At 50.1% G+C, this 20088-nt stretch overlaps 1 protein-coding gene across 1 annotated transcript in view; it reads left to right on the top strand.

Moving 5' to 3' along the window:
- Window positions 1-17032: 17032 nt before the first annotated feature.
- MDGA1 (MAM domain containing glycosylphosphatidylinositol anchor 1) overlaps window positions 17033-20088 on the top strand; it is a 62091-nt gene continuing 59035 nt past the window's right edge. The window contains exon 1 of the mRNA XM_007517810.3: window positions 17033-18305. Within this exon, the coding sequence (XP_007517872.1) occupies window positions 18239-18305 (67 nt within the window). The 5' untranslated portion in view covers window positions 17033-18238. The remainder of the gene's footprint in view (window positions 18306-20088) is intronic.

Below are 20088 nucleotides of genomic sequence, written 5' to 3'. Positions count from 1 at the left end.
TTAAAGGCACTGATGTGCTCACATGTTTAACAGTAGCAGTACACTGGGAATAATGGTGATGGTAAGACCTGGTGGTAACAATGGGATTGGTGTTGGGGGTAGACTGAGGGTATCTTCATGGCTGCCCTTTTCACACGCTATGGTTCAGGCTTGAACACCAGGAATGGGGATGGTGGTGAGAGTGGTCTCTATCTCTCAGTACTTGGTATTCAGTCAGAAACCTGTTCTGGACTATCCAATTCAGGCAATACCAGAATTTTCCTCCAGAAAGCAGTTGGCTTCTTTACAGTTCTTTTTCTTTTTTGCTACCAGGGCTATGGCTGGGGCTCAGTGATAGCACAATGAATCCACCATTCCTGACAACGTTTTTTTATAGATACAGAGAAATTGAGAAGGAAGGGAGAGATATCAGTAGAGAAAGAGAGACACCCGCAGCACTGCTTCACCCCTCATGAAGCTTCCTTCCTGCAGGTGGGTGGCCAGGGACTTGAAATTGGTTCCTTGAACACTGTAGTGTATGTGCTTTACTGGGTGTGCTGCTGCTCAGCCTCAAGCAGTTCACTTCTGCTGTAAACTGGGAGCAAAGCATTGTTTGTTATTGACACTCATTCTCCCATTTAGGTGGCATCTCATCTATAGCAGAAGGGTCAACCTGAACCAACTGCTTTAGTTGGGTCTTCCTAGATCTCTGTGAGAGGGTCTAGTTTCTCTTTTGGCATGCCTGGCTTGCAAAGATAGCTGCAGAGTAGTTCTCTGTTGCTTTGAGACCAACAACTCCAGGTGGGCCAACATTATATTGCAAAGCAAAGCAAAGCATTGTCCTTCCCTGTTTTGGTATGGATGGTATGTTCCTGAGGTTCAGGTTTGGGTGATCTTAGGTCTAGGGCCTGGTACAGTAGAATGTAGATATTTTTCTTGGAGAAGGTCCTTATTTGTAGCACTTGCCAATTTTCATGGTACCACACCCCCCCACCCTCCTGCCCCACAGCTAACTTGAAGTTACAAACACTAAGGTGCAATTGGGAAGAAATGTACATAATCAGCTCTTGAGACTATGCAAGCTGATTCCAGCGCCATGATTGCCGATTCAGACCTGTGTTCCATAAACATATGCTCATGCACTCTACTAGCTGTTCAGTGAGTGGAGAACCACTTTCCAGATAAAGATGGCGAGGTTTTGAGCCATGAGCTGTGTCCAGGCTTAGAGTCAATCACTAGATCTACTGAGCATCTATGTTGGATCTGGCACTTCAGTCTCTCTGACTCCAATTTCTGCTAGTGCCCTCCACACAGGAGGCCCTCAGTACATGTGTGAATGAATGAATGAATGAATGAATGAATGAATGAATGAATAATTTTTTTGAATGGTATAATGAATGGATAAATGAATGCAGGCAAATGGATGGAGAGCTCCATGAGTGGGTAGAATAACATCAAGTGGGAAAAAAAAAAACAAACAGAATAACATCAAGTGGCTGAGAGCAGTGGCGACTCATGGCTGATTATGGGGGGCTGGGAGTGAGGGATGAGAGAAGGTAATCTGTGTTGGGCAGGGCCACTGGTGGCCAGTACCAGGATGACACAGATTGCCCCCCATTTCCCACCCCACCCCTCCCTGACACTGAGGCTGCTTTGCATTCTCTTATAAATAGCCTGTAGTGCCACTGAATGCAGTTTTCTTGTTGGGGCTTTTGTTTCTTCAATCATGACAAAAGCCGCACTAATGAGTTATTGGAAAAACCAAGCGCTGCTCCAGGCCAGAGAGGCTGGATGAGCAAAGTGGGGTGGGGTGGCAGGGAGTATGTCAGCTGAGGCCAGGCAGGAGGCTGCTGAGCGATTCCCTAAAAGGGGGATTTAAAATACTTGGGAGGTCCAACTCACGTGTCCAGGGCTTTTCAGTCCATGTTGACTATCTCAAGGACTCCTTCCCTACACTTGGGCTGAGCAGGTGTCATGAAAAGACTTTACTCGGTAGTCTTTTCTGCCTTGGTACTTGCTGCCCTCCTACTCAGAACATTCTTGTCTCAACTGTCTCTTCTCAGCCTTTACTCAGGTCCCTGCTCAAATTGCATGTGTCCTCTTAAGAGGAAGCATCTCTGATTTCCCGTCTAAAGTGACATCATGCCTTGCTCCCCACCCTTTTAGTACTATTCTAATTTTTCTTTTGTAGCACTTATCATAATCACATGTCTTGGGTTGGATTCCTCCAGAAGCAAACCCCAAAACAAGGATTCAAGGGCAATTCATATTTGTTGAATACCCATGGGAGAGGAGATACAAGGGAGAGGAGGAAGCCAATAAAGAGCATCTTGCTTATTCAGTTACTACCTTGTGGAGCTGTAGTCCAGTTCTGCTGTGTATCTACACTGGCAACTATAGTGGGATACATGCCTTGCAGATATCTAGCCTAAGTGAGGGGGCTGGGGTATGTATGTATGTATGTTATTTTGCTTCCAGGGTTATTGCTGGGGTGCAGTGCCTGCACTGCAAATCCACCACTCCTGGCAGCCTTTTTTTTTTTCTTCCCCTTTTCCATTTTATTCGATAGGACAGAGAAAAATTGAGAGGGGAGAGGGAGAAAGAGAGGGAAGGAGAAAGATAGACACCTGCAGATCTGCTTCACTGCTTGTGAAGTTTCCAAGTGCAAGTGAGGAATGAGGGCTCAAACCTGGATTCTTGCACTGGTCCTTGAGCATAATGCTATGTAGCTTAACCTGGTGTGCCGCTACCACCTAGGCTGGGGTATTGGTACAGAAGCACTGTGAATTGTGGGCTGAAAGATGCTTCCAGGGAGATGAGTTTCTGGCTCTTCTGACTACTGCATGAGCAAGAAATTCATGGACATAGACATTCAAATTCAGATTCATGACAATTATAATTCAGCCCGAGGGCACTGAGGTAAGTGTGTGTGTGTGTTTGGGGGTGGGGGCTGGACTGAACACTGAACATCTACAAGACCCAGTATGACATAACCATTTTATTGCCCGTGGTACCCACTAAAATGGAAGAGGAGACTTTGTCATGTTCATTGCTATATGTTCATGCACTCCACTTAGAGCAGTACCTGCTGATTGTGACACAGCTGTTCAATGAGTGGAGACCCATTTTACAGGTAAAGATGGCAAGGTTTTGAGCCATGAGCTGTGTGCAGGCTTAGAGTCAATCACTAGATCTACTGAGCATCTGTGTTGGATCTGGCACTTCAGTCTCTCTGACTCCAATTTCTGGACTCCCCCCTAATCACACTCTCCCTCTGCCTGGGCACTTGGGAGGGGGAGAAGGGGCATCTGTGACTACTCTATACATCCTGGCACATAATGTCCCTTCCACTGCCCTTTTCCCCACCCTCATAAGAGGGGTCTCTGAGCAGCCTTGATTTGAGTTGCAAGCACTCAAATCACTGTGTGTCAGTATCTACTTGTAAGATGCTATTTTGTGTTTTCTCAGTCCATTTGGAATAATGACAAACATTTTCTCTTCCAGCCCAAGAAATGAACCAAGGTCACTGTCTAAGCCTGTATTTTGTGTCTCAAGGAGCTTTGGGTCTTGTTGTCAGAGCAACAGGCTTGCTCTCACTCAGGTATAGCAAGCAAGCAAGGGAAACATGGCCTGACTAGGATGGAGGAAGGGAGACAGAGTTTTCCAGCCTGAGGAGGAAGAGAGATTCTAGAACCTCACTGGAAGCCACCTGTCATTATGGCCAGTAGTGGCAGATGGGGGATATTTGTGGAAGCTGGACTTGAAGTGCTGAGTGCCTGAGGGTGCCCGGGGTCCACTTGTGGTTGTGAGAAGGCAGCTATGAAGACCTCTCAGCTCTCCCAGGGCAGCTGGTCCTGACTGAGGACAGCACCAGGCACCATGGCACCATGGCAACCACAAGGCCTGAGGCTTCTTTTTTCTGAGGTCCCAGACTCTTGTGTGACCCTGGAGACTTTCCCCAACACCCATCCCAGCATAACTAAGGTTGATTTCTTAGCACTTTGGCAATCAGAGGCCAAAAGGGGATCAGAATTTACTTGACTTGAAAAAATAAAGCTGTATGACATTTATTGTATGTGGATGTTGCTGAGTAAACTCAAACCCACTTCAGTGCAGAGGGACCTTAGCAATTCTGGGCTGAGGGGCAGACACAGCTCCCACTCTGTGCTGGCGGAGCTGGCCAGGCAAAACCCACACCTGGGGCAGCACCTGACTACCTGAGAGACCAAGGAGACCACAGAGGAAAGCTGGAAGGATTTCTTTTTAAGAAGCTGTATTTGAAAACACCATCCATTGAATGCTAGTTATAAAAATAATACAGACTGCTTGTAAAATATTGGGAGGGGAAGTAGAAACATAGAAAGACAGAAATGCAAATCACCCATAATCCTATAACCCAAGATAATCATTAAAATGGTATTATCTCTCCTCATTTATATTACACACAAGCTTTTTTTTTACATAATTGAGACCACACTAGTATTATTTATATAATTTATATTCGATCTATAGCGGCCAACAGGTCCCCGAGCTCAGCACAGGAGGCAAATGAGGAACACACACAAACACTCCCACACAAGCACACACACTCACATACTGAAGATGGGGAACAGCAAGGCAAAGAACACAGAGCAGGAAGTTCCTGCCCTGCTACTAAATAAATAGCATCATGTCTCCGGTGAAGAGACTTCATCTGTTCTGGTGCCTCAGTTCATTCGTTCCTTCCTTCTTTCTTCCTATTTTTCTGCCACCTGGGTCATTGCTAGGGCTCAGCACCTGCACAATTCTACCACTCCCAGTGGCCATCTTTTCTTTTTTCTTTTTTCTTCTAGATGGAGGGTGAGAGACAGAGAAAGAGATAGAGAGAGACAGAGGCACAGGGAGGAGAAGAAACACTGTAGCACTGCTCCGCTGCTCGTGAAGCTTCCTCCCTGCAGGGTTTCCCATGTGGTGGCCTGGGGCTTGAGCCCAGGTCCTTGAGCATAGGAACATGTATGTTCTATTAGATAAGCCACCAGCTGACCCCCTGTGCCTCAGTTTATTAATCTGTGAAATAAGAATAATGAGTTTTCAGAGTTCAGGGAAGTCTGTCGATTGCAATGGTAGCATTAAACCATGCAGTAGAGTTAAAAAAAGAATGAGGAACCCCAGTTTGGGTCTCTAGTTTGCTATGTGGCATTGAGCCATTTCCTTGGTCTGTTTCTTAGCTAGCAACTTAGTTAAACGAAGGACTGGGCTATGATGCCAAACAACAAAACAAAAAGTTTTAAAGTACATACTATGTCCTAGGGTTCATATGTTGAAAACATTTTCCCATTTATGGGTCACACTATTCTTGTCGTAATTGTACCAACCAGGAAACAGACACAGGAGGTTAAGTCACTTGCCCACAGTTACTCAGCTTTACCAGAAGAGGAGCTGGAATTAAAATGAACAACTCTTGAATATTATGGTCGATAATATTCTGATGGAAATGTTTTGTGTGTGCATTGTCCAATACAGTAGCCACTGATCACACATGATGCTGGACCAAGAAAGGGAATTTAACATTCTATTTAGTGCTGTGCCATGTGCACAACCCAGGTTTGAACCTGACCCCCACTACACTGAAGGAAGCTTTGGTGCTCTCTGTCTCTGCCTCTTTGTCTCTCTGTATCTAAAAGTAATGATAATATTCTTTTTCAACTTAACTTGCTTCCATTAGCCAGTAGCTATGGCTAACTTGTGCACTCTGGAATGTCAACCTTTAACCCTTCTACATGAAAGGTAGCACCAACTTATGGTGACCTGTATATTCTTACTTTATTATTACTATTATTTATTTATTTATTTATTTTTAACCAGAGCACTGCTCAGCTCTGGCTTCTGGTGGTGTGAGGTATTGAACCTAAAACTTTGGAGCTTCTTTGCATAACCATTATGCTATCTACCCCACCCAAATGTAAAGGCTTTATGAAGTTAGATTCTCTGGTTTGAACACCCACTTTATCATTTATTAACTGTGTGCCTTTGGGAAAAATAGCCGAACCTTTCGGTTCTTTTTTTTTTTTTTAGCTTTTATTTTATTTTATCTTTATTTATCTGATAGAGACAGCCAGAAATTGAGAGGGAAGGAGGTGATAGAGAAGGAGAGAGACACCTGCAGCACTGCTCCACCACTCGTAAAGCTTTCTCCTCTAAAGGTGGGGACAGGAGGCTTGGACCCAGGTCTGAAGCTTGAACCCAGTTTCAAGGCTTGAACCCAGTTCCTTGCTCATTGTAACATGCATTCAACCAGCTGCTGCACCACCACCTCAGCACCCCCCCCCCCCCGTTTCTCTTTTTTAAAAAAAAGGTGATAGAGTTCCCTAATTTGTAGCGTGGTTGTTAGGGCAAATGAGCTTGGTGAGAGCTGGGGCTAGACCATCCTGGAGCTATGCCAGCCAGGCCTCTAGGGGCTGCCCTTCCCCTGAGCCTGGAGAGATAGGTAATAAGAGTTCATCAAGGGCTCCTGGTGCATCTGGTAGTGAGTGTGTGGTGGTGGGATGGCAGGGAGGAAAGACACTGGGAAGGTGTGAGGGGTGAGGGAGGGTAGTGGGTGTGAGTAGACCAAGACTCCTCCCTTCTTCCAGCAATATAGTGAGGTAACCCCCGCCCAGATCTGGAAGGTGGGGCTGAAAGGAACTAAGGGCCAGGGGGCCTTTGGGAGCGGAAAAGAGGATATGGTCAGATGACACAGCTTGGCCTGGGGTGTGGTAGTTGCCAGAGGGCTACACTACTGAGGGGGTGGGGTTGGGGAGCCATTGCTGCCATATTGTATGTGAATGGCGCCCCCTGGAGTTCATGCCACACAGTCACAGCAGCAGTCCATGTGAGTGAGTGAGTGAGTGAGTGAGTGAGTGAGTGAGTGAGTGAGTGAGTGAGTGAGTGAGTGAGTGGGTGTGTACTACTGTGTGTGTGTGTGTGTGTGTGTCTGTGTGTGTTTATTCCACTCCAGATTTCTTGCTGTGCCTCCCCTATTACACGGATCAAAAAGAGGTGATAAGTGAACTACAAAGCAAGGATAACCATGGCCCTGGCTCCTCCCACACTCACCCCCTCCCTCCCCTCTGATGACCTCTGTTTCACCTGCTCCTTCCCTTTCTTACTGCTCTGTTTTTTTCAAATTGAGGACATTTGATCTTTCCTGGGAAGAGCAGTCCTAAAGAAAAAGGTGAGAAAGGCCATCATACTGAAACTTGATGCCTCCTTCCCCTGGGGCTGCTGGTGGCTTGGGGTTAAATGCAAAGGACAGAGCCACCCTTAGCCTGCCAGAGCCCCTGGGCTCACAGAAGATAAGCCTGGCTCCAGCTTTCCTTCCTAGAAAGCACCCTAGCACTTATTTACTCAGAGTCTGTCTGGAAATTCTGTCCTGCTATATAACATAAATATTTCTTTCATGCATTTTATTTTCTGTTGCCACTGGGTGAGAGTCCACTTCCCAGCTTATATTTTTCCTTCTTTTTATTTCAGGTAGAGGTAGAAAAGGCGTGAGGAACAGATAAATAATAATAAGAGGCACTACAACACTGCTCCAACACTGCTCCACCAACCATGAAGCTCTTCCAGTGTTGTGGCATTCCCATGTGGTACCTGGCCTTGAACCCCAGGGTCCTCTATGCCTTGCCTATGAAATATCTCCTGTGCCTGTATTTATGATTTCTACTTGCTCCTAATCTACATGTTGTCTGGATATTTGGGGCCTCCCTTAGCCTGATGATTCAGGTCCTACCTATAGCCTGCTCTTGTTTGAGTTGATCAGTGGCATCCAAATGGGTTCATTTTAGCAGGAGACATCCAGTGGCTATCTGCCCTGAGCACTGAGTGAGCCACATGCACTCTACCCTTGACTCAGAGCACAGGGCATGGAGGTCACTCAGTGCTTGGGCTAGGTGTGGCATCTAGGTGACTTGTAAGAGTGTTCCACCTCCCCACCTCCTGGGAGAGGCTATGCACTGAGGGGGGGAGGGTGGAAAACCTGAGCGCCAGGCACCAGGTAGAGCAGGGTCCTGACTCTGTGAGCACTGACTGAGCTTCACCATCCTCCTCCCTTCAAACAAACTTGGTTCCCAGGAACCTGAGAGGAAGAGATTTACATTCGGAGAAAATACCCAACAGAAACACTAGTCTGCTTCCCTAGAGCTCAGCTGAAACTTAAGGACTGCAGGCAAGCAGGCTTGAAAGCTGGAAAGCCATTTTTGCCACAGGAGTCAAGAGTTGCCCGTCCAGGCCTCCCTCGTATGGAGCACCTGATTATAGCTAAACAGTAATTGTTCCTAGACCTAGATCCTAGCTAGAATTTTCATACTGAGATCTAAATTTTTAATTATCATTTTAATTTTTTTGATAGGGGGTGAAGCAGAAAGAGACAGAGACAGCCCCTCTGCAGCACTGCTCCACTGCATATGTAGCTCCCTCCCCCACCCCGTAGGTGAGGACCCTGGGCTTGAACCTGGGTCCACCCACATAGTAACATAAGGCTCTACCAGGGGCACCATCACCACCTGACCTTGAGAGATAGAACTCTACTATAACTGTCTCTCCCCTCTGTTGAGGATCTCTGCAGGCAGGGAATGTATCTCTTCCTCAGACTGGGGCTCCCGAGGCATGGCTGGGTGGGTAGAGTGTAGGGACAATGCTGTGATCAATACGCATGTGTTGGATTAATAATTATGTGGTCAAGAGAAACCAGCTAGCCTGATCCATTCACCAGCACCAGCTTTTCAGGCCAGCAGGGAGGCTGAGCTGGTAAATCAGTGTGCCTTACACTCACTCCAAGTGGGGAGATCGTGTGTTTTTCCAAGCTAGGTGTTAAAATCAAATTGCTTTTGATCCACTGAACTGTCAGCTCAAAAAAACAACGCCTCTCATCTTCCAAGCTGAGTGTGGACAAAGGGAGCTTGGGGCAGCTCAGGTGACCCCTACATGGGAAATGGTGGCATCTAGATGTCAGGTTTGGCACACCGCTGATGGAGCACTGGCGTCTTGGCTGCAGGCAATCTTTGATTGAGTCTAGGCACATCTGCTCACTGGGAAAGTGACAGTCTGGAGCCCAGAAAGCAACCACAGGCTGAGTACCATTGTAAGATGGTGGCTAGATTCTGTGGAGGATGACTTTGGTCTCTTTAATATCCCCCACCCTCATCATTCTAGGAATGATGTTTTCAGAAACTCATTGTTGAGTTAATCTATGAATCCTCTGTTTCAGTTTTCACATCTGACAAATGAAAGGGGATGACACCTTAACTAACCGCACCAGGGCTTTTCAAGAACCAAATAGATGGAAGTAACCCAGATGCCTGATGACAAGTGAGTGACTAAGGAAGTTGTGGTGTACATACACAATGGAATACTACTCTGCTGTTAAAAATGATGAAGTTGGGACCAGTCAGTAACACAACTGGTAAAGCATATAAGTTACCATGCGCAAAGACCCGGGTTCAAGCCTCTGGTTCCCACTTGCAGCGGGGAAGATTTCACAAGCAGTGAAGCAAGCTGCAGATGTTTTCTCTCCCCCTCTTTCCCTGACTCTCTCTCTCCCTGCTTCTGTCGTTATAGCAATTAAAAATAAAAATATAACCCACCTCCAAAATAATTTTTAAAAAAGAAAAGACAAAAGAGGGGAAAATGATGTTGTCTTCTCCTTTGGATGGAACCTGAAGGAATCATATTAAGTGAGAAAAGCCAAAAAGAGAAAGACAAATACTGGATGACCTCACTTAGAGGTAGAATATAAGAAACAAAGACACAGACAGACACACAAAAGAGACCAGCACAGGGAGGGAGAACACATAGTGAAACTTGAACTGGGTATAATGTATTGCATCAAAGCAAAGGACTGGGAGTAGGGCGGTAGAGCAGTGGGTTAAGCACACGTGGCACAAAGCACAAGGACTGGCTTAAGGATCATGGTTCGAGCCCCCAGCTCCCCACCTGTAGGGGAGTCGCTTCATAAGCGGCGAAGCAGGTCTGCAGGTGTCTACCTTTCTCTCCCCCTCTCTGTCTTCCCTTCCTCGCTCTATTTCTCTCTGTCCTATCTAACAACGATGACATCAATAACAACAACAACAATAAAAAACAACAAGGGTAACAAAAGGGAAAAATAAATAAATAAATATTTAAAAATTTTTAAAAAACAAAACAAAGGACTCTGGGTAAGGAGGGGAGGGAGGGATAGAGAGGATGTTGGGGTCCTGGTGCATGATGGTGGAAAAGGAGCTAAATTGGGGGCCAGGGGGTAAGAGTATTTGGCAGATACTTCATAGAGAGATGAGAAATTGTACCCATGTGCCAGCACTTGACTGTAAACCATTAAGCCCCCAATAAAATTATTTTTTTCTAGGAAAAAGAAAAAGAGATACGTATGATTGTGGGTGTAGCATCCCTTGTAATGTCTAAATACCAGGGCACCCTTGGTAAGGGCTATAAGATAATTGACCCTAGGACTCATATAAATCAGCCATTCTAGCAGTGAGCATGATTCTAAGACCTCACCATCTGGTTGCATCCACATCCTTTGTGGATAACCAGGCTGGACACTTATTGTGCCCCCACTAAGTACCTCACACTGTGCCAGGTGCTGGGGAGCCTGTGGCACTTTCTTCAACCCACTCCTTACACGGAGCAAGAGCAGCCTTGCTAAGTTATGGTCATATCCTGTCCCTCCACTGATAATACCCTACCATGGTTCTCCTTTCTTGTTTCATTTACTTATTATTTTAAAATTTTTATTAGTGATTTAATACTGATTTACAAAATTACATGTCAACAGGGGTATAAATCCACTCTATTCCCACCACCATAGTTCTGAATCTTCAGTTTCTCCATTGCAAGCCACCACAGTTCCCCTAAAGTTGTAGACATGAGCCAACCATCATCTCTACAACTATCTGTCCACATTTCTACATAATTGCCCCCTTTTTCTTCCTGATCCAATCCTCTCTTTCCCTCCAAGACACTCATGACAACATTACTACCTCCATATGTCCCTCTCCTTTTCCTCCCCTCTCTCTGCGTGCTGATGGAGCCCATTCAGAACCCTCTTACCTTCTTCCTCATATCACTTCTCCTCTGCTGGAAGTATAGATCAAGGTTGTTTTGGGGGCACAGAAGGTAGGAGTTCTGGCTTCTGTAATTGCTTCTCTGCTGGATGTGGGCACTGGCAGGTTGATCCATACCTCCAGTCTGTTTCTGTCTTTCCCTAGTGGACCAGAGCTCTCAAAAGGCAAGGTTCCAGGACACACTGGTGAGGTCATCTGTCAAGAGAAGTCAGGGTGGAATCATGGCAGCATCTGCAACTTGGTGTCTGTTAGGTGGAAGGACATAAACTGAGACAAAATGGTTAATGAACAGGAGCCAAAAAGTAGGAATACAGCAGATGAGATTAGGGATCTTAGGATAGAAGAAAGCTAGAAAGTCCATTCTAGGCATGCTCCTGGAGGCACACAATTATGGTAGTTTTGCTTGAGTTTGATAGCTAGCTTGAAGTTGGATAAGAATACTGTCTGAGGAAGTCGGGCGGTGGCGCAGCAGGTTAGGCGCATATGGTGCAAAGTGCAAGGACCACACAAGGATCCTGATTTGAGCCCCTGGCTTCCCACCTGTAGGGGAATCGCTTCACAAGCGGTGAAGCCGATCTGCAGGTTTCTGTCTTTCTCTCCCCCTTCTCTATCTTCCCCATCTCTCTCCATTTCTTTGTCCTATCCAACAATGACGACATCAATAACTACAACAATAAAACAACAAGGGCAACAAAAGGGAACACACATACACAAACACACACACACACACACACACACACACACACACACACACATAAAGAATATTGTCTGACTGGACCGGGAGGTAGTGCAGTGGATATAGCATTGGTCTCCCAAGCATGAGGTCCTGAGTTCGAACCCCAGCAACACATGTATCAGTGTGATGTCTGGCTCCTTCTCTTTCTCCTCCTACCCCTCTCATTAATAAATCAATAAAATATTGAAAAAAAAAGAATATTGTCTGAGAAAATTGGTGTCAGAGTAGAGAAAAAGGCTAGAAAGTTGGATTAGGGCAGTGAATAGCTCTCATTCTTGAAAAAAATTCTGTGGATATAATTAACTATTTGCCTCCATGCACCTGATCCAGAGCCCATGTATACTCATATTTAGCAGCACAGCCTGTGTAACCTCTGAGTCCCTGTTGCTCTGAACTAGAAGCTCATGGTCACAGCTGGGAACACTGTAGGCTGTGTTCATTTCAGAACCAGTCTTCCTTCAGTGGCAGGGCAGGATATCCTTAGCCTCCCTTTGGAGTCTGGGGCTATCCTTATTGTCGCTGCTTTATAGTGAGGGCAGGGTCCATGACTTTCCTTTAGCAGGCCCAAGATTAGGTCTTCTACAATGACCCAGGGCCCAAGTTTCCTGCCCTGCAGCCCCAACTGCCCACCTCAGTCCCCATACTCTCCCCTCAGCTACTCTAAAGCAGCCAGACCCTTTTTTCTGCCTCTACAGGGCCTTTGCACTTACCACCCCTCACCCTTTCCCCAGATCTTGGCATGGTTCAGTCCCTCTCCTCTTCCAGGTCTAGACTGAGATGTCTTGGGATCTTATCTGAGCACCCTTGCTAACATTCGCGATTCCTATGTCTTTTCTTAACGGTAGTATTTTCCTTACTATACATTTATTTACATTCTTTATCATCTCTCTCTGTAGAGTTTGGGCCTCAAGTAAGCATGACTTCACCCCTCTGGATTGTTTTTCATTTAGGTCAGGAGAGAGAGAGAGAGAAGAGATGTCGCAGCACCAGTGCTTCCTCTAGTACTGTGTGTTGCAGGAGCTCAACCCTGTATGCATTGCAAGGCACACACCCTACATAGTGAATTATTGCTCAGGCCTTCTACTATTTAATAATACTTCTTTATTTCATTTTATGTTATTTTATTTTGCCTCCAGTGTCATTGCTGGGGCTTCATGCCTGCAATATGAGAATCGACCACTCCTAGCTGCCAATTTATCTTTTTTTCTCCTTCTATTTCATTGAGAGGGAAGGGCAAGACAGAGAGGGAGAGAGAAAGATAGGCTTTGCAGACCTCACTGCTCGTGAAGCATCCCTGCAGGCAGGGAGATGGGGCTCAAACTTGGATCCTTGTATGGATCTTTGCACCACCACCTGGCCCCCTTCTTTTCTTTTTTTAATATGGTCTATTGTTCCCTTCATTAGAATAGACTGTCCCAGGATAGGGGTTATTATCTGCTTTACACACACACACATACACACATACACACTCGCAGTGCCTAGAGCTCAGCACATAGGAGTTCAGGAAATAGTTGTTAAATGAATGGACAGTGAACAAGCAGACCAGATCCCTGCTCTCCTGCACTGTACTAGCAGAGGGTGTGTGTTGGGGGTGGGGGGGAGCAGTATGGAGGGAGGAGACACTAGAAAAGGTAGAAGCAGAGTCTTCCCCCTTCCTCCAAGGGTGTCATTGCACGGTTACATTATCACCAGTCTCAAGCAGCACAATTTATAACTGGAATTAACTGCTTACTAATTAGCAGCTGGAACCATTATTTGGCTATTTGTTAGAGCCCGAATTAATAAACCAGCCTTTCAGTGGGGTCATAACTCTCTCGTGCGCTCAGCATCTCCCAGCCTGCTTTCCCCCAACTGGCCAGAAAGTGTTCTGCCCTGAGAGTCAGTCAATACCTGCCAGCATATGGTTTTCAGAGATGACTCCCTTCACAGGGCAACAGCACCACTGTCACACTCTTTCCGGCTTTCTCCTCTCCTGGGTCCTGGCTTGCTGGAGGCAAGTGTCAGGAAGACATGGGGGAGCTTTCTAGTAACACTCTCTCCTGACATGAGCCCACAACCACTCTACTTGGTCCAGGTTGGGGGCTCTTGGTTCCCTGGCCTGTCACTTAACCTCTCTGTCAGCAACTAATTCTGAGACCTTCTGGAGTCCAAGGGCCAGACTTTCTCAGGCACAGAACAATTTTGTTTTCCTTAGAGCTTCATGAGTAGAAATCAGAAATTAGCATTTGAGTGCTGACTGCTTAGGCTTAGTCTTATCTGAGCCTGGGGGCCCATGTCATGAATATCTCAAGGCTAGAAGTCTATCCCCCCAACAATAGCTCATCTGGGGACCCAGAGAATTGTTCTCTGCATGTTAAGAAAATAGGAAACACTTCTTGAGAGAACACTTACCCAGCACTTGTGAAAAAGCAAGGAAGGGCAAGTCCATGTGGCCAAACTCCTGCGTCAAAGCCCAGTTGGTCCACTTAGCAGCAGTGTTTAGTGTGTCACTAAACCTTCCCATTAGCCTCAGAAAGTAACAGCCCTGTCTCTGACGGCTCTGTTGTTATGAGGATTAAAGAGCTAATGCACATTGAGGGCTCAGAGCAGAGCCTGGCACATGGGGACTGCTGTCACTTCTCTCAACCCTATCATAAGACTGAGAGCCGCCTCCCTTTATAACTGGGGAAACTGAGGCCAAGTAAGGAGAGGGCTGGGATGCAGCACTGCTGATTTCTACCCCTATTGTTCTGTTCCTTCTACTTGGTTGTTTCCCTGCTGTCATAGGCGACAAGTAGGGGACACTTTGGGGGGAGGTAACTGAATTTACAGGCACACACACAAACAGGCTGTCAAGGTATTTACACTGCATACAATTAGCTGCAGAGTATTCACGAGTGGATTAGCTATAGCAAATGTTTCATCCCGGTCTGGCTCTGATACTCTATGCTGCTACACCCTTTCCTCTCCTTCCCATTGGCAACTTCCTCTCCTCCAGGTCAGTGTATGTGTTCAGAAAAGGCAAACTCAAGAGAAGGTCAGCTGAATCAATGGGGTTCCCTGTGCCCCAAGAACACACCACAATGCCAAAGAGCAACGAACCGAACCGTCATTTGGGATTGAGCTACCATATTGGAAAATAAGAAGGCAGTTTTCCACAACTCATTCAACTTCATTCAGAAGGAGCAAACCTCAGAAGAACTGGAATCTCTGATTATTTCCTGAGAACTTCCTGGAGGAGGTAAAGATTTCTAGGAATCTTTAAATAATGGGAGTAAGACAGCAATAAAATAGGGTGCTCATCATCACATCCTCAATCGGTGTTATTTCCTTTTTATCAATTGTGTGAAGAAGGTCGGTGGGAAGAGACTTGATAGTGTTGCGTCTCTGTGGGGGGCAGAACATGAATAATATTTATTTTTTTTCTCGTTAGGGGATGTTTGGGAGGAAATTAGGGAGGATGGTTACAAGGAGGTATACCTGGTCTGCAGCATCTGAAATACGACAGACATCATTCATTCACTCATTCATTTATTTAATTAATCTTCAGCTGGAACCTGTTAGGTTTCCAACACTAAGCTGGGGTTGGTTCCCCTCACCCAAGGAAAGGAAGAAAGGAAGCAAAGAGAAAAGAGTAGAGAGAATGGAGACCTACATGCAAGTGGATGTAGGTTGGAGAATAAGATTCTTCAATTGTTCTCGGACTTCCAGAGATGGCTGGAAAGGAAGGGGGGATGTCAGCTGATGGCATCCCCTCTCTTGCCTCCCTGCACGTCTCCTGACACCTCCCACTTTTGCCTCCCCTCCTCCCCCCAAGTTGAAGGTCTGTGCCCAAGCAGGGGGTCAGGGAAGGAGACACCTCGCAGAAAATGGGCCTGGGGGAATGATTTATTATTTTAAAATTATGTGCTTTAATTCACACACTGAACAATTAACTCTTTGGGGGTGTGTGTGCATGCTTTCTTTTTTGTGTGTGACAAATACATGAAGTGGTGAAATCACCTTCACAGACGATACTAAACAGTTCAGGGAGTGGAGGTGGGAGGAGGAGGGTTTATAGTCTCCTGGCTGGCTAGCTGCGGTGGTTGTTCGCGCTCCCACGGGCCGCTCCCAATGTGATCCTTGCATACACACCGAGATAAATCCCGGCGACAGGTGGAGCAGGTGAGGTTACCAGGACCCAGTTAGGGGAAGCGATGGGAAGCGCCGGGGTGGCCTCCTGCCAAGCTGCCCAGCCTATGACCCTCCCCGCGGCATTTGGGAGGAGCGCTCACCCCAGCCCTGCTTCTGGAGGGTCGCTTGGGGTAGTAGAGTCCAGAGTGCAGGTGCCTGCATTTGGAGCGGCCCCGGAGAGAAGAGGGCGCCTCTGGGGCGCTTGCGGGCGCCTCAAGTCCAGCAGCGAGGCAGACTGGGGAGAATGTATTGTGGCCTAGGTGTGTGGGTGGGTCTGGGACTCCAGCAAAAGGGGTGTTGCAGACAAACCTGTTGGCTACCTGTGAGCCAAGGCTAGGGCTGGAGCTCCCGGCGTGCCCTCCCCGCTCCGGGCTAAATCAGCTTCACCCAGCAGGCAGAGGCCGCCACGGCCAGGAAAGGGGCGGGGGCTCGGTCGGGGTCGGAGGGAGGGACTCCTGCGCCGCGCAGTCAGCCCTGCAGACCCACAGTGGGCGGGCGGTCAGCGCGCCCGCAGGACCTTTACAGGCGCCCTGGCCTATGCTTCAGACCCCCGCTCCAGTCCGCCCTCCAGGCTCCCCCTCCCCAAGTGCAAAAACATTTACAAAGTGTGCAGCGCCTCGCAGGCTTGGGGCCCCGAGGCGAGCGGCTGAGCCAGCCTGGCGAGCACATTAGGATCCGAGCGCCCAGCTCCGTGCACCAGGCTTCGGCAGCCAACCGCCCTGGGCGCGCAAGGGCGGGCAAAAGCGATTGTGCGGGGGCGGGGCTGCAGAGCCCGCACCGAGGCCCGCGTCCCGCCGCCACTGTCCTCCGGATAGATGGATCCATTTCTGCTTTCTGACATTTTCCCGCCGGGGGGGTGGGACGGTGGAGAGGGGGAGGAGGAAGGAGAGGGGGGGAAGAGAGAGATGGAGAGAGAGAGACTGCTTCCCCCAGTCCTGTTTTGTTTTCTCTAATTGGTCCTGGGGGAGGCGAGGAAATTGGACAGAGGCTGGGCCGGACAAGCTAGGCTGCCTTTAATTGGCTCCTTTTTTTTTTTTTTTAACTGGAGGGGAATCAAACAGGAGAGCGAGCGACAAAGGGTGGGAGAGCGAGAGACCGAGAGAGGAGACGCGAGGAGGAGGGAGGCTGGAGGAGGGAGGGCGGGAGAGAGAAGGGGCGGGGGGAGCGGAATGAAAAGCTCCGAAGGGTGGGGGGAAAGCAGCACAGCGAAACCCAAGTTGCCGAGCGAGCGGAGCGCTCCCGCGGCCCGGAGCCGACTGGCCGCTGCGCCCGGGAGCCCGGCCCGGCCCGGCCCCGCCCGCTGGTGGCCCTCGCCGGCCCAGGCTACCGGGCGGGGGCGGGGACGACCACCTGGGAGCGCGGCGCAACCCAGCTCCCCCGAGGGAGCCCAGCCCTGGAGCAGCGCGGCGACCGCGGCCAGACGGCTGGAGCGGAGCGCGGCAAGCGGAGGCGGCGTGAGGCTCCCGCGCCGCAGCCCCGGCCTGGGCGAGAGCGCGAGTATTTTTCAAACGACTCAAAGTTTCCTCCCTTCGCGGCCTTCCGGGGCCCCTGGCGGCCAGGATTGTTCTCCCGATTCCCGCCGGGCGCCAGGGCGCGAATTCTCCGCCCGCTTCCTCCGCGGCTCGGCCAACTTCGCGCACCCGGGGACTGAGCCGCTCGCGGGAGCCCAAGCCCAGCCCGCGCCTCCCCCCTCCCCCTCGGGAGGACCGCCGCCCCGGCTCCGCCGCCAGAGGGAGGGAGGGCACGCCGCCCCCCTCCCCTTGGGTCGGGCTGTTGAGCCCCGGGCGTCCGCCGCAGGACTAGAGACAGACAACTAGCCTGACAAGCGGAGCCCGGCCTCCCCGCCCCCGCCGCCGAGGGGCGTCCCCGGGGCGGGGAAACGACAAGTTTGTCAGTCTTCGGTGGCCTGTTGGATCGAAGCGCCGCCGCCGCCGCCGCAGAGGGGTCCCCATCGCCCAGCACCAGGGCGCACAGCCCTGGGGGCCCGGGGTGGCTCGGCGGCCGGGCTCCACGGGCCGGGGCACTGGCTGCTGCTTGGGGCGCGGGGAAGCACCGGGGGCTTGGCCAGCGCCCCCTGTGTCCGCTGGCGGGCAGCAGCCCCACCGGAGGAGAAGCCTGGGTCGCCGCCACCGCCGCCTCCTCAGCCTCCTGGTCTTGCCTCGCTGCCGCCGCCCTCGCCATCGCCTCTCGAGGAAGGAGGGGGCGCAGGGGGCATCGCGGAGCCCCGGCGGATGCGCCCCCCGCCGCCTCTTGGGCTGCGCCGCCTCGCGGGGATGAAGCACCGGCCGTGAAGATGGAGGTGACCTGCCTTCTCCTCCTGGCGCTGATCCCCTTCCACTGCCGGGGGCAGGGTGTCTACGGTAAGAGCCCGTTCCCCGCGCCCCGCTTCGCGCAGCCTGGGTGCTGCGCGGAAACTTTGCAAGAGGCGCAAAGCGCGCGCTGCCCGGGTTTCGTGGGGACCACGGCTCGGACTCTGGAGTGGCTGCCGGGTCCCCACCCTTTCCAGGGCGCGGGGACTGCGAGCTAGCTGCCTCGGATCGCGCAGACCGGTCGTGGGGTTTGGTGTGAAGCTAGGGAGGCCAAGGGGAGGTCTCCCTTTCCCCCCAAACCCTGCTAGGGACGGGAGTACTGCAAAAACCGTTGAGAGTGCTCTGTCTGCTTAGGGGACCCGGACAAAGCCCCGGGCACCGGGACCCAGGCAGCGGCTTGCACGGAAAGCTGGTCGGGCTGGGCCTCTGGGGTGGAAGCCGAGTGCTCACGATCCGGAGTTGCACGCGGCTGGCGGGCGAGCTGGTTGCCCGCACCGAGGCCGGGTGTCGGGCTCGCCTTCTCCGCAGCCGCTGCGGCTTCGCTTCTTTCACTCGTTTCTTGTCAGCCCAGGAGGATGCCACCGGCCTCTGGATCGGGCTCTTAAAACCCGGGCATCCCTTTTCCGGACCTCTCTTGAGCCAGTTCTGGTTCCCAGCGGCAAAACCCCAGCCCCACCTTCCTCCTTCCAGCGCGCACATACATACACAGTCACATTCAGCCACTGTCCCCAGGAAACGCAAACACCACACGCACCCACTGTTCTAACTCTGCCTCCTGCCAGGCAGCATGCCCCCCCCCCCCCGCCGCGCGCCCCACGCCTGTCTCCCCGTCGCCCAGGGGACTCTGGTCCTCCTTTCTCCCATGGGTTTTCCCAGAGAATGGTCCAGACAGCTGGCTGCATCGCTTATCCTGGGGCACCTCTCAAGGACCCTCCCTCTGAGTTTCAGCCCCACTCCACAGCACAAAAAAGTCTGTCCCAGGGTCCAGAGGCCCTTACTTTGCTTTTCCTCACCGCAGGGTAGTGGTCTGTGCAGGTCACTTAAATGATGTGTAGAGGAAGGATTGTCTTTTTAGTCTTTTTCTGTGACTGAGGACCTAATCATTCACTTTTTAAATCAGGGGATTGTTAAACCCGTTCTGTTGCTAGGGAGAAAGGAATTGTCCACGCTTTGTCTCCAGCCTCAGGTTCAGATGCTAAAAGCTTCTTCCTGGGGGTGCTTGAGGGGAGGGAGATGGCATGCTCCTAGTCCTACAGGGCTTCACTAGCTTGGGCCTAATTCCCCAGGGAGGCTGGCCCAGGCATCTCGCCAAACTCTGCTTCTTAATTAGTTTGTGTGTCTCTTACTGCTTGGCCCTTTACACAGGCGGAAAAGGCAGGCAGGCCTGCGAATACTGCAAGAACTGCCAGGCTAGACTGGGAGAGGAGGCTTTGTGGGGTGGTTGAGGGGCTCTCTTTCTTCTTTTGCCTCAAGGCTTACCTAGGAGGTGTCCCACTGCTGAGGTCTTAGCCGCCTCCTCACCACACCCCAGAGGCTCTGGAGAGTAAAGAACACTTCCAATTTGCTACCGCTTTTCACCCTTGGGCACATGTGGCAGTCCTGTCTCTTGGTTGCCTACAGTTTCTCCACCTTCTCTAGTGTTGCAGAGCTAGTCTCTGAGTCTAGCCTGGAAACCCCAGCAGGGAGGGCAGGAGTTGGGGGTTCAGACAGAGTCTCTGGGCATTGTAACTTCAGAGTGCTTTGATACAAGTTAGCCTTTGATTTCTGTGCCCCCTTTTCTTCTGTATGTTCCCCACTCCCTTGTGTACCTGGATCCCAGTTGCTCAGACTCAGA

Source organism: Erinaceus europaeus, chromosome 4, assembly GCF_950295315.1.
Source record: "Erinaceus europaeus chromosome 4, mEriEur2.1, whole genome shotgun sequence".
In the NCBI taxonomy this organism is placed as follows: domain Eukaryota; kingdom Metazoa; phylum Chordata; class Mammalia; order Eulipotyphla; family Erinaceidae; genus Erinaceus; species Erinaceus europaeus.
Note: the sequence above shows the minus strand (reverse complement) of the source record. Positions and strands in the feature narration are given on the sequence as shown.